This window comes from Brienomyrus brachyistius, chromosome 18, assembly GCF_023856365.1.
Source record: "Brienomyrus brachyistius isolate T26 chromosome 18, BBRACH_0.4, whole genome shotgun sequence".
Taxonomy (NCBI): domain Eukaryota; kingdom Metazoa; phylum Chordata; class Actinopteri; order Osteoglossiformes; family Mormyridae; genus Brienomyrus; species Brienomyrus brachyistius.
The window spans coordinates 9,328,495-9,342,314 of NC_064550.1; the positions used below are offsets into that span (position 1 = coordinate 9,328,495).

Genomic DNA, 13,820 nt, shown 5'->3' on the forward strand with positions numbered 1-13,820 from the left:
ATCTTTTTACTGTAACTGTTACAAAAAATAATAACGACAGACACATTAAAGGCTTGTTACACAAGAGAACCTCTTACAGTTATATATCACCTCTTCATTTTCCCTGGGTTTTTGGCTACAAGGGCCTTTCTGGCTTAAAGTCTGCAAAGCTCAATTAAGTCACTTAGCTATCATAAAGTCCCTTGTCTGTCCGTTAGTGTTTAATTGAAGCTGTAGTATTCTTTTCTTGACATTTCCAACAGTCAGTCAAACCTTGGGTTCCAGGCATTCCTGATTTAGCAGCATTGTGCTATCTAGCCATAGGCTACATTGACTGTACTTGTAAGATAACTGTTTATTATGCAAATGTAGCAGACATTCACAAAGAGAATGTATTGAAGTCTGAATATGAATTCCATAAATCTGCTTTAATATTAGGGACGATTTCCTGCCAGAGCGTTCTGTTGTTCTCTGCCTCTTTTGAGCAGTGTTTTGAAGTCGAAAAATTGGGCACCGATGTGGGCATCGGTAATTGATGGGTAACAAACCGAAACAGACACATTTTCCCGGAATCGAGACACTCTGAACTGTTTTTTTCCCACAGTGCTTTGTCTCCTACCTCCGCTCCGTCTACCTGATGAAGAACAAGGACGTCTTTGACGTGTTTCAGCTGCCGCTACAGGAATATGCAGGGTGAGTCGGACCGCCCGCTCAAAGCGTTCGCTAAGCTGCCGATTCAGTCTGTGGGCGTTCCCCTCGGCTCCCTTTCAGGGCCCGGTAGCTCGGAGCTAATCTCAGCGAAGGAGGGTGAGCTCTCTTGGCTTTCGCTTCGTCCACCCAAGCAGCGCCGCTCAAGTGCCAAGCGGTCGCTAGTGGAGGTGATGCCTCCCGACGACGTGCCCGGTGTGTGATTCTGCCGCTCTGTTTGGCATGCTGGCTGCAGAGAGAGAGAGAGAGAGAGAGCTAGTGGGGGGCATTTGTGGTGGGGGCAGGAGGGTGTCGATGGAGTGCGTAGGTCTAAAAATACTGTAATCTCAGTGCCTCTGAGAGATCATTGTGCTTCCCCTGTGTGGGAGGAAGAGAAGTGCAATTCTTTAAGAAGTTAAACTTTCTTTTTTTTTTATATGGCCCAATTTGGCTTTGAGCATGGATGATGTCAGAAGTGGTCCTATGTTTACGTGCTTCGGGAAATGTACATGGGTGGTTCTTACGGGACTTGGCATGGATTGCACAGTAGCTGTCTGTCATGGTAAACACCATCTCTGCTTGTAAGTATAGCTGTAAGTAGCTGATTTGTAAGTATACCCTGTTCATGTGCCTGTAGTCCTTCTCCCCATGTATGTCACGTGGGTTTCAGTAATTCTGCTGACAGGGCTAACATGAAGAAATTCCCTGGAAGTTTCTGTATTTGCTTATATATTCCTGGTGTTCACGGGAGGACTGTGTGACTCGTCCACGTACAATATGACCCCAGTTTTGCCCCCAGACCCACAGACACAAATGCAGTTTTGAACGTCTCCAAATCTTCTCCAAATCACCCAACCAAGACGGCAGGAGAGAGGAGATACTGTCCCATTTTCCCTCACCAGCCGAAGCACCGGCAGGGCCATCAGCGAGGTGGAAATTGAGCAGAAAGGTTAAGCACTGGACATTAGTCAGGTTGAGCCTTTAATAGGGCAGCCAATTGGATGGTGTGAGACTCCCAGTTTGGTTTGAGCCTGGGAATTATATTCGACGCTGATAACTCTGTAGAGAGGTTATGATTTTTCTTATATTGCCGTGAATGACTTTGGCCGTATTAGTCCCGTCTGTGGGAATCTGCTAAACCTTCCAGCGTCGATCCGGCACTTCGCGGACGCGGTTGCTTCTGTCTTAGCTAATCAGAATTTGCATTGAAACTCAGCTGCCTCGTGTCCAGCATGCGACTTGATGGCCTCTCATTCTATTGAAAGCTGAATCCATATCTGTAGATTTATGGTAATTGCGGTTTAATTTCTTTTTAAATTGACACTTTGGGTAGCCGTTATCTGGAAAGTAGCCATAAATACTCTGTTTTTTTTTTTTTTAAAGAGAGTCCAGGACATCCAGTTGATCTGAGACCTGCTTCTTCTGCACCTCAAAGCAATCATATTTTTCAGCTGTTACTTAAGAGCACCGAAACTGACCCCCCCCCCCCCCCCCCCAGATAGACTCTAACCATTACTGGGGTGACCAGTGGGCCTTAGATCTCGAAGTCTGCATATCTTCTCCACCCTTCCTGCAACCGACAAACAGTTTTTTTTTGTTACCTGGTTAAAATTTTCTTATTCACACATATTGTCATTTGGAAGAAAGAAATGTCTTTGCATCTGAGGTCGTGTTACATTCTTTGCCATTTGCCCTTGTTTAGTCCATCCTGGACCTTGACCTAACCCCCACCCCCATCTTGTATAATGAGATGTCTTGTTTGTAAATATTGTGAAAGCTTGTGATGTCGTCCAATCCCAGAATTCCCAGCTCAAATCAAAACGTTCAGTTCGCATCTCACAGGAAAGCTAAGACTGCAGTTTGCAATAAGTATGTTTCTGAATATATGGACTCTTCTGGTTTGAATTGCAACATCGTTCTATGTGCACTTAATAGCCAAGCTTTATGATCATGTGATTAATTTAGTAACACCTGGCTGCTAAAGACTGTAATTGTTGTGGAGGTTGGATGGATGTGCTTATTTTTTGTCCCCATACAGTCTCTTAATGTTGGTTTACTTTTTGGAAACAAGGACAACATATTGAAATCTGGCCTTTTTTTGTCACCCGAGGTTAGGTTTGTTTATGGAAGTTGGTGAGGACCAGAATTGTTATTTTGGCCCTGATAAATAACACAGAATTGAGGGAGGGTGTGTTTTCTTTTTCCCCTGACTGTGTGTGAATGTATGTGTGTGGGTACGCGCACACACACACACACTGCCCGTCAGTTTATTAAGGACACAAACACCCTGATGAGTGAATCCTGTGTCCCTAGCTGAGTACACACAGCACGCAGACAGGATCATAAGGACCAGCCACGCATTAGAACAGCCGATCTTAACAATCTGAATGTCTTATAATTGCTGCTGCTGGACACGGTGGTTCCAGTATCTTCCAACACCCTCCTGGGATTTTCTCGCACTTCCAGTTTGCTGAGTTTACAGAGAACCTTTTAATGAACAGAAAAATTCCAGTCAGTGATATTTTTTGAATACATCTTTTTTAATGGGAGGTCATTGGAGAATGGCCTAATTCATTAAAGCTAGCAGGAAGTCCACAGACACAAAAATAACAGCTCGCTAAGTAACAGCTGGGTATCTTCTGAGCTACAGGAGGTTTGAACAGAATCCCCCCAGGTCTGCACATCCGCCCCTCTCCAGCATTGAACACACTCCATTGAAAATGGCTCTCTTCCTTTTTGTTCTCCTCGCAGCTCCCTAGGGTTGGCTGTAGCCCCGAGGGTGCGCTTTCTCAGCAAGGCCAGGCAGCAGAGAGGAGGCGCCGAGGCGACTCCAGCCGCCGGACCGGGCAACCATCCGGAGGAGGAGGATGAGGAGCTGGAGAGCTTCCGGGCTCAGGTCCGAGGAGAAAGGCTCCCTCCCTCGGTGCCAGGGACGGATGGCGAGGCCCTTGATGCCCTCAGGTCTGTGCCCAAAGCTGAGGAAGAGGAGGATCCATGTGACAGCCAGGATGAAGAGCAGTCCGACAGTGAGCAAGACTCCAAGAATCACGTTTTTGGGCAGGTCATCGACGAGGAAGATGATGAGAAAGATCTCGACTTGTTCACCGTTAAACGGAAAGACGTCTTCAAGTCGGAAGATGAGGACTTTGCAGAGGTAAGATTTTTTTTAAATGAAATAAGTCCGTCTAAAATAATTGTGAGGTAAAATCTTTAAGTTAGTCATTGATCAGTGAGCATGGGGATGCGAGTGTGATGGTTGGACTTAAACTGGATAAAGAGGAACTTCTCGCTAGTCATGGTAAAGCGAGCGTCTGAGGCAGTGAACTGCAGGCTTAATTAGGGAACATGCAGCCAGCTTGACCAATTAGCGGGGAAAATACAGCGTGTCTGGCAGAACGACTGATCTGCCGCAATTAGCATGGAAGCTGTGATTCTGCCTCTTTATAGTGGGATGATGCTGACTGCAGCCAAATGCGCATTTTCGCGTTGTCTCCCATATTGCGTTGGCGGGGAAAAGGGGAAAAGCTCCCCCCAGAGTCACTTCCAGTGCCAGTATCTTAGCACTTTGGACTAAGGAAAACACTTGAATTCAAATTTCACATTGTGGTTTGCATACAGATAATTGTGAAAAGCTAACAGATTTTGAAAATGGCAGATCAGTTCGGGTCCATTTATGCTTTAAGCGTGGTTAGGTAGTTTGTGTCCGAGTCACTCAAATGTCAGAGAAGTCTGTCCATTCAGCTTAAGTTCCTTATCATTTGGCTCTTGATTTTCACTTTTTTAATAGTTCATATTAAACGTTTAGCTTCATTGCCTTTATTTTTCATCGACCGGCTTTTAGACACCAATACCAGGCAGCTGTCTGCCTATTAGGTGACAGAGGGAATGATGCTCTACTTCAATCTCTTCTAATGTTTTTTTTAACGTTTTTTGGACATACCCAGTGTCAATCTAGGTTTTTTTTCCCCCATTTAATTCTGGGGCTATAGGGTTCTTCACAATGCTTGGGGGGGCAGCGTGTGGCTCGGAGCGCTAAGGCTCTGAGCCTGTGATTGGAAGGTCTGTAGTCTGAGTCCAGCCTCAGCAGAATGGGCACATCGGAGGAGGTGGCTTCCTGTTACTGCCGAACTACCTGTGTGTCTGTCTGTCACGGAGAGCAAGATAGGGAATGAAAAAAGAGCATTTCTCCATGGGGATCAGCGATTATTATTATCATTATTATTATTATTATTATTATTAGGCAGGTGTAACTCTTTTGGTCCAGTGTGTCAGCGGCTTGTCACAGTTTGTTTTGACATCAGCCCTTTCTGTTGTCCCCAATCAAGTTGTTTGCATCTGAGGAGCCGCTAATTTGGCCTTTCCCAGGATAAAGGTTGATATTATTTCAGCCAGTTTTTTTTATTGGGCTTTTTCGAAATCCTTAGCTCCCCTCCCAAATGATCCGCGGGCTGGAGGTTAAGCATTTCCTCTTCGCATCATGAAACCCACACATTCTTTCACGGATGGCATCTCACACGGGGATGAGACGAGACGTTGTCCCAGAAAACCATGCCAGGATGCTGGGAGCCTTTTTGTGTTTTAAATAGCTTGCTTGTTGGCATTCCATCAGCAAATTCTGCTTCAGATCAAGAACCCTGATGTCTCGAAGACACAAGTTCCTGTGATGTATGAAAGGTTGTCCGGCACAATCGGGGATGGGCGTAGCCTCATTGACAGCTCGTTTACTGTGCGTCAGTCAGCTGTCTGGCCGACGATCAGTTTTCAGATGTGACATGAGCCAGTATTGCCCAACCAAGCAACAAAATATCAAGTTAAAACTTCTGCTGCTGTAATAGCAGAGAAAAATCTTTCCAAAGAGAAAATGACGGCTGTTAGCCCCTTTTACAATTTTTCTGCAGTTGGGGTAATGGTGTGTTTTTTGATAGGATTAGACTTTTGGTGGGTAAATGGCCATGATTACTGTGGTCGGTAAGGAGGTAGTGGAGATGACTGTGTACAGGCTGTGGTGATGTAGGGGGCAGGGGGAAGCAAACAGGCGGGTACTGAGCAGCCCAAGTAAGACTGCACGACATTACATTGCGATCACTAGGGCTTTAGATGACAGGTGTATACCTTTGTCTGGACGCCGGCTGTTTGGTACTATACAGACGTTTATTTATGCCCACACTTTGATAAGCAGACTACTAGTATGCCTAAAATATTAAGGAGAGGTTTATTGTGAAGCCCAAAAGTTAGTAATCTATGTAAATTTGACGTAAATTTTGTTAGCGGACCATGCCTCTTGCTACCATTTTGTTATATCATGAAAGTGACAAGCACTGAAGTGGTGGTGAAGAAAGGGACAGTTCAGCAACCACAGTAGATTTTGAATAATAAGATTTATTAAACATAAGCAAGTGATGGGCTGCTCGGGAGTCGCATAGGGATGCGAAGCTGACGCTGATCCCTTTGCCGCGCCGCTGTTCCCTCCCACGAAAACACATGCGCGTTAATGCCTCCCTTAATGTGTGTCGGAAGTTGAAAGCATCTTTTCAGTGCAGCCTGTGGATAATTGCTTCCAGTCTTCAGGCCTTTTGTGACGCTCGATATACCGGATGATTCTATTTCTTACACTCCACGATCAGCGCACTGCATCACAGGATTATGGTGTAATTCGCATTCCGTTCCCAAATCCTTGTTTACCTGCTCAGGGTGCAGCGAATTCCATGTCCCCCATGAAAGCATGATAAAGCGATGCTAGCATTGGTTCCCACACGACATACTGGCATCAGCCACGATTTCTCATGGGAGAGAGGAGGGGGGACCTGTGATGTTCACGATCAAGGTAGTTAATTTTGTTTTCTTGATCTGCCTGTGGAAGGTCTTTGGAGGCCTCTGATCACTCGCATGGAGTTCAGCCATCTTCTCCTGACAGAAAAATATGCCTCAAGGACAAGGCCTTGCGGGAAGGGCCGCTTCATGAGACTGGTGACGCTGTCGTTCGACATTCAACACGCTGTGTGTCTCTGCCAAGCGTTAACTTGGCCTGTACCCATCTATCATCTGCATCCTGGTGTGTACCCCTTCCACTGTGATACACCCCCCATGCGGGGTGACCCAGAAGCACCACCCTTGCAGCACAATCTCTCCCAAGGTGCCTTTAGACTTTCCAGCAGCAAAGTCTGTCTAATTTACAATATTTCCCAACCCAGTTCTCCGGAGCCGGGAAGGAGCAAAGATGTGTACTGTGTGGCAGGGAGCTGGGGGGGAGCAAAAACGTGGACTGAATGCCGGTCCCTGAGGACCAGATTGGATCTAGAAGCAACTAGCCGGTCGTGATGCCCGGTGGAGGTGGAAGGGAGCTTGTCACAGTCCGCCAGGACGTACCTCAGCGCTTAGCTGCATCTTAAATCTGGAATATTGACAGAAAGAAGATGCTTTGAGATGGAGCGAGGGGACTGTGAGGGTATCTTTCTTATTTCTTTGCGCTTCTTTTCAGTTCTCAGTTCTCTGGAAACCTTAGCATCTTCATCACACAGGGCAGGGGTAGCGAGCACCTCAGCGTCCAGGCGTCCCGTCACGGGCCGGCTTGACGTTCAAAGCCGCTGTCTTTCCTAGAGTGGCATTTCAATACAACGGCCGGCCTCTAATCTCCATGAGGCTTCAGTACCAAGCCGAGCACACTGTTCCCATTTAAGACGTGAGATATTTAAAAATTAACCTTCCCTCTGTTCCGGGTCCGCTTTATTAAGTGACCTGTCAAAGAGTCTCTAAACACTGACGTACTCGGTTAAATAATACATAGTTAAAGATAACATTTGTTTAGCATATTTAGGTCTCTGTATGCGACATATGAACTTAGATAAGTACGGAGAAATGTCCACGCACTTGACTACTGAAATCCACTGAAAGTCGCCAGGGAAGGCAGACAGACTTGTGTCTTCAGCTCAGCAGTCTGATATTGTTCTCACGTTTTTCTAGCAGAAAACTGTTTTCAAAAGACCCACCCTCCCACACACACTCACTCACAGGTACGCGTGCACACACGTCTACACCCCAATACCTTGATTTTTCAGGAGAAATTAACTGTGGTGGTAATCCTTAATGGCTTTTCGACCAAGACCGACCGGCTGTTTTTAATTTGCTGATTCAGTGGCTCACGTACGGAAAGGCACACGCGGCTTCCATGATGGATGGTCACCCACCCTTTTATGGGAAGGTCCTGGCTTTTAAAAAGTCGTGCCTCCATCCTTTGAGAGGTTTACGGGGACATGCAGGAGGGCAGCCCCTGCGTGGTGGCTGGTGGAGTTCGGCTTGGCTCTACGTCCAGCCGCCTGCTTGCCCATGTGTGCGGACACTGGGAATCGAGCTGGGATTTCGTTTGCTCTTTCTTGTGCGACTTTCTGTATGACCCCATCTGTGTACCTTCCTATCTCACCTTCTTTCTCTTTAGCTCCACCATCCCCCCTTTCATTCCCTCACATGGTATCCAGTACTTATCTCACTCCCCCCTTCCCCTCCTCCTACCCGCACCCCAGACTCCTGCACCGCCCCACATGTCGGACGCCTCGCTTCCGCTACGGGCCTGGCTGCTCCCTTCAGAGAGAGAGCGCGTACAGAATGGGCCACTCCTCTGCCAGCCAATTCTGCCTTTTGTGACTGGATTTTTTCCACCTTAAAAAAAAAAAAAAAAAACATATATCAAAGCACTTGGCTGATGAAACTCCTTCAGTACTGCAGGTGGTCCTGATTATTTGGTCTTCGGCGGAAACAGGGGATCATCACAGCCCGCATGCAGCACATTTCTTCTGGTTGAAGCTCTAGAAGATCGTGAAGATGATGCTTATAATTCTACTGGGAGCTTTTGGATAGAATATGTAACTAATGCATGAGACTGATGGGTTGGTCACTGCTCTCCAACTCAAGGTCCCAGTGTTTCCTGATCACCTTCTCTTTCAGTTTTTATTTCATTTGCCATCACAGCAGCTTCAGTAAAGAAATGAAAAAAATTGTTTTTGGGTGAATTTTAATTAATGTTTGTGTGTGCAGTTCACCCTCAAGAGGCCAGCTGTCTTATTTACAGTCACTGGCGGTGAATGAACACTGCAGTTATTAATAAATAAGTTTAAAAACACACGGTGGACATTGTCCCCTATAGTTTAATGCTTAAAGCACATTTAACTGGACATGTCTGTATCATTTAGGTTTATTCTTGTTTGTTTGTGTGTGTGTGTTTTTTTTGTGTTTTTTATATATATATCAGCCCATTAATTCTATCTTTTGTTCATTAAACGGACACAGTACAGTTATTATTAGTAACGGAAAAGTATTTTGAGGGAATGCAAAACCATTTCAAAATTTTTTTCCCACCCAGACCTCTTAGGGGCTCCATATCCTGCAGTAAAAACATCACTATCCACAAATATGTATTTCTATCTGTGTCGTGTGAAATCATATCCCCAAACAGACGGAGCGATCCGTGCACGTGAAGAGGGTTTTGCACGATTGTGGATCGCTTCCTGCATACTTGTGGATCGCGTTACATTTGTGAGTTTGCTCCTTTTTAGTTGTGCAGAAAATATCGCCCAACACAATAAACATTTCAGGCATTTTTTTTTCCTATATTAAGGAATTCGGTATTGAGAGATGCACGAGCCGGATGCCGTTACATGGGATGTTGGTGCAGTGCCCGTGCCGTTATGGAAGAGAGTTAACCATCTGCTGGTTCAAACGGCTGGAATTTGGGCCAGGAATGACGGCACGTGTGCCGGGATTCCATGTTTTTCTCGGGGGGGGACAATGCGCACCCCTCCCATGCTAATGGCCTGCCTTGTGCGCCCTGCGTGAGCCGGGCTGCTGTTGGTCTCTGGCCTCCCGCATCCCCACCATAGCTGCACCATCTGTTTTGGGCTGGTTTCATTAAAATTAGCCAGCGTCCATCGGCATGAGGGACTGGGCCGGAAATTGGATGTCCAGAGGGCTTTGATGTTTGGGGTGGGGGGGGGGGTCCTGCTCCTTTTATGACTGATATTCCACGGCCCCTCACAGATGACCAGACTGCCTTTGGCACCTTCCGTTACGTCAAATACATAAATACACAGACTGTGCCAGAGAAGAGTTCACCGTTACTCTAACGGTACTCTGAGTAGCAGCAACGTCTGGACGAAGGCGTCCATTTTGCCGTAACATCAGCGAGGAAGCAAGCGAGTTATTTAGACTACAGAGCGTGTAACCAGTGTAGCGTTTTCGTCGCAGGCGATTTTCCCGCTCACATGAAGTAAGCGGCATCTCAAGTACACCGTCGCTGCAGATTTGTGCTGCCGATGGACACGCAGGCCTTAGAGATGTAAGGGTGATTCAAGGCCAGCGTTCCCGCGAGACAGTCTTACTATCCCTTAAACAGCAAGTCGCAGGCGTCCGTCAGCAGGAAGTACGCCGATGTTCAAAAAGCGAAAATCACAGGGGCAGAAAGAGAGTTCGGAAGTGGATATCGACTCATTTTACTAAATAGTCTTTTGAATTGTTGCCATTCGGAGTCGAAGATGCGAGGCTGCGCGAAGCAAGCTGCCAGACGTGCCGTTTTGTCGTGGATCCACCTCCTGGGTGACGGAGCGGCTCTTTAAACGCGTACGAAATCAAGAGCTTATTCAGAGACGGTGTTTGGAGCCGCCTCAGCGCCCTGGATGTAAAGCCAGGGATGATGGTTCCGGTACCTTTTCAGGAAGGCCCTGCATCTGAGATCCTGGTCAGGTGGCAGACGCTGTGATTTAAGGTTCAGGGTCACGCAAACAGAACCGCCTTTCTGCGGCGGCTCCACTTCACACGAGGGACTTACTTGTCATTATTGCACCTGAAAGACCGACTTCATTGCAAACATTTTAGCCGATTGAAATTTCAGTTTCCTTCTTTTAACCCTCATTGCCTCTGTCACCCCCCCCCCCCCCCCCCCCCCCGCCCCGTACACTCAGTGTACGGTTACTGGCCCTTTGCTCCTTTTTGTAGAAATATATACATACCATGACGATGGACCCACAATATTTAATGTTCCTTTCCAATGAATGGACCTTTATTTAAATACAATCATTAAAATCAGACATAACATACAGTTGTACACACATCTGTTCTTTTAATTCTACTTACAAAGCTCTTAAATATATTTTAAGTAGAAGAATCAAGAATTCTGGGGATGTTGTTTTTTTTTTTTTTTCTTTGACAAAAACTTGTTTGGTGAGATTTCTGTTTTGTCCCATGGGTAGCATTGCTGACTGGTGGGCTAATCTGCAGGTAATCCCCCCCCCCCCTACCCCGCCGCACCCATCTGCATTGAACGTCGCACTATCCTCACACCGGAGGGTAGCTGTTCATCCACCGCCCACATCTCAGGACTGATTCCACCGTGGCTTACCTCTGCTGGGCACCGCCAGAGCTGCCACCGTGTCGAGGGCAGGGCAGCAACAGCTTGGATGGCCTCATGAAAAATCATTAAATTTCACTGTAGAGAGGACTTGTTTGGACAATTTCAGCTTTTTTTTGTTCTTTTCTTAACCAGATTTGAACGATATCTATAGACTTAGAATGGCACTGATTTTCCTGGGCCTCTGTTTAACATCTACGTACTATCGGGCCTTTTTTGTGCATATTTGTACTGCAAAGCAGATACTTCAGTTTGCTTGTTTGCTGGCCAGAACTGTTTTATGTGAATCGACTTGCCGTTGATCGCTTGTACATCTCTGTGAATTTACTAGAGCAATTTGGATTAAGGAGTTTGCACAGCGGTGTGTCTCAGAGCTCTGCCTGAGTCTGTCGTTAACCATCGTTAACCATGGTGTAGCTTGGCAAGGTTAGTCCCAGGGGGCTTGGTCAGCCTGCTGTGTTGCAGCTGAGGATGTAGGAAGAAATGACTGCTTTTACATCGTGGTGTCAGGTCAGCGGGACAGGAGCAAACCTTTTTGAGGTGGAAAGGTTTGGGTGAAGGTTTGGAGATTAAATTTGTCGCACATGAAGCAAATGTGAGGTGCTGGAATGAGAGCGTAATTTATTTAGCTGGCAATGGGTTCAGATATGGTATCATGATGGGCTCATGTAGCAGGAATCACCTGCCTTTGAGTTTATCGTGCGGCTGTCCGCTTCATTTTGCGCTGTGTTCAAACGTAATTCCTCCGCACAACCCTACACTCGAGTCAGTAGTCAGAAGAAAAAAAAAATCTGCTGTCAATCTTCATAGTAAAATTTAAACTTCTCACTGAATGCTTGAGTGACAGGCACCTGAATGAGCGTCCGGGGGATTTTGGGGCTTCCGTCAGAAATGGATGGGCAGAGTCATTTATATTTGTTATGGAGTCATTGTGTGAGATTTGTCACATTCAGAAGCTTCCCAACAGCTTGATATTTTAAGGGAAAGTCATTTTGTGCAAGTGAATGACCAGTTTTTTAAATGATTTAAAAAAAAATCTTTTTGGCATACTGAAAAATCTAAGCTTGTTGCTAAGGTTATATATCTGGGATCTCAAGGCAGGTTGCTAATTAGTCGCCATAGTAACCTGCGGTCAGGGCATCGGCAGGAATTCACGGGCTTGAATAGGGCTATTCCACTCTCAGGTCGTTCAAAAGTAGGCCGTCTTAGCCCATTGTTTCAATATGTTGCCATAATTTAGCTGTATTCTTTTTTATCTTACTAACAAATGGCATTAAGCAATCCCTGGTGGTTGATTCAAGATGGCCTCTTTCCACACACATGCTAAATCCAGGCTCAGGGTCTGCCTTATCTCGCTTTTCTCTCTGTTTGACCGCAGTGGGAGCGATTTGTCTGCTCATTCTCCTGCCCTGCTCCATAGCTCATCTATAAAAGAGCCGCTTTGTCTAGCAGGAGCACCTCCGATGATCAGGCATGCTTCTGTCAGCTGAAGAGTTCTCTGTAGAGAACGGGACATGGAGTCACGTTGGTCTCCGGCTGCGAGGAAGGTATTCTAGCAGTTGTTAGTCACGCAGCTAGCTTTGGTATGCGCAGGGTGGGCTCGCAGATGTGCCGTAACAGGATGCCCCCCGTACTGTAAGCTGGTCAGTGATATCGGTCTGTGAGCATGTCATGTGGTGTGAGTTTCCACTCCTACTAGTACCAAAATGGCAAAATAAATGTCATTGAGCCTTCTCTGTTGCTCGCTGATCCTGGTCCTTGACGTGCTATTAAAATAAATCCATCATCGCAGGCAGCATCTGTCAGATGTCATCCGCTGACTTTTTCTGCTTAACTGCTGCTCGACTTGGAAAACGGTGTGGAGCTGTCATTGTGTTATCCACCTAACTGTAAACCTACGAGAACTACCATCAGTTGATCCCCCACCGTACACTTCCATATTTGTCTATGTCTTTGTGGGAACTGTTCATTTTCTCGTGTCAAGCTGCTAAATGTCGTGGTTTACTTTGACTTTTTGCGTTTTGTTTTTTTCCCGAAATTGTTAATTTGCACACGCACCCTGGTGTCTCACGATTCACACTTTTATATATAACAGTGAACGAGTATAAAGGCTTATAAATGACACTTGATTTGAATGATACTTGGTTAGAATGTCTCCTGCTGCTGCTTTGCATAATTGTTGTCTTTGTCCTTGACATTTAGATACCTTAAACATTTTGGAAAAGAGATATTTCCATGTTTGAATATTCTCCAATTTGTTCGTAAATCCACCTGTTGATAGATGCTCTTTAAAACAATACAGGGTTAAAAACATGTTACTGGTCAGAACTTCCTGACTTGCTGATCCTAAACACGGTAATTTTTGACTCATGGAATACGTTTTTGTTTGTACAGTAGTTAGAGAGCTTAACGGATTATTATGTAATGACAGTTAATCAGAATATGGTTCCTCTACACTGCAGTATTTTTGAATGGTTTTGTTAGTGACCTTATTTTTCCTTTAGCAGTTTAGCTACCTCTTAGCAGATGTTGGATGCGTTCAGCTCAGACTGCTTTGCGTCTCACGGCTGATGTAAATCTTACATCCTCAAATATCTTGCAATGCACCGTAAGCCATTCTGTGCTTAAAACTGCATGAGATTCCAAAGGACAGCTGGTTTGTGGGAGTTCAGGGAGTCCCCCTTCTGTTGTTGTCACGCTCATGTAGGTGATGGACTCTGAGTTCTGGTATTGCGCACTCACCTCGTGCCGCCATCTTGGT

The 13,820-nt window shown here is 45.9% G+C and overlaps 1 protein-coding gene across 2 annotated transcripts in view; it reads left to right on the top strand.

Moving 5' to 3' along the window:
• The window catches only part of ddx10 (DEAD (Asp-Glu-Ala-Asp) box polypeptide 10), a 100,155-nt gene that overhangs the window by 25,591 nt on the left and 60,744 nt on the right, over positions 1 to 13,820 (top strand). For both annotated transcript variants that reach the window (XM_048982973.1, XM_048982974.1), the window contains 2 exons: positions 584 to 672; positions 3,418 to 3,820. In XM_048982973.1, the coding sequence (XP_048838930.1) occupies positions 584 to 672; positions 3,418 to 3,820 (492 nt within the window). The remainder of the gene's footprint in view (positions 1 to 583; positions 673 to 3,417; positions 3,821 to 13,820) is intronic.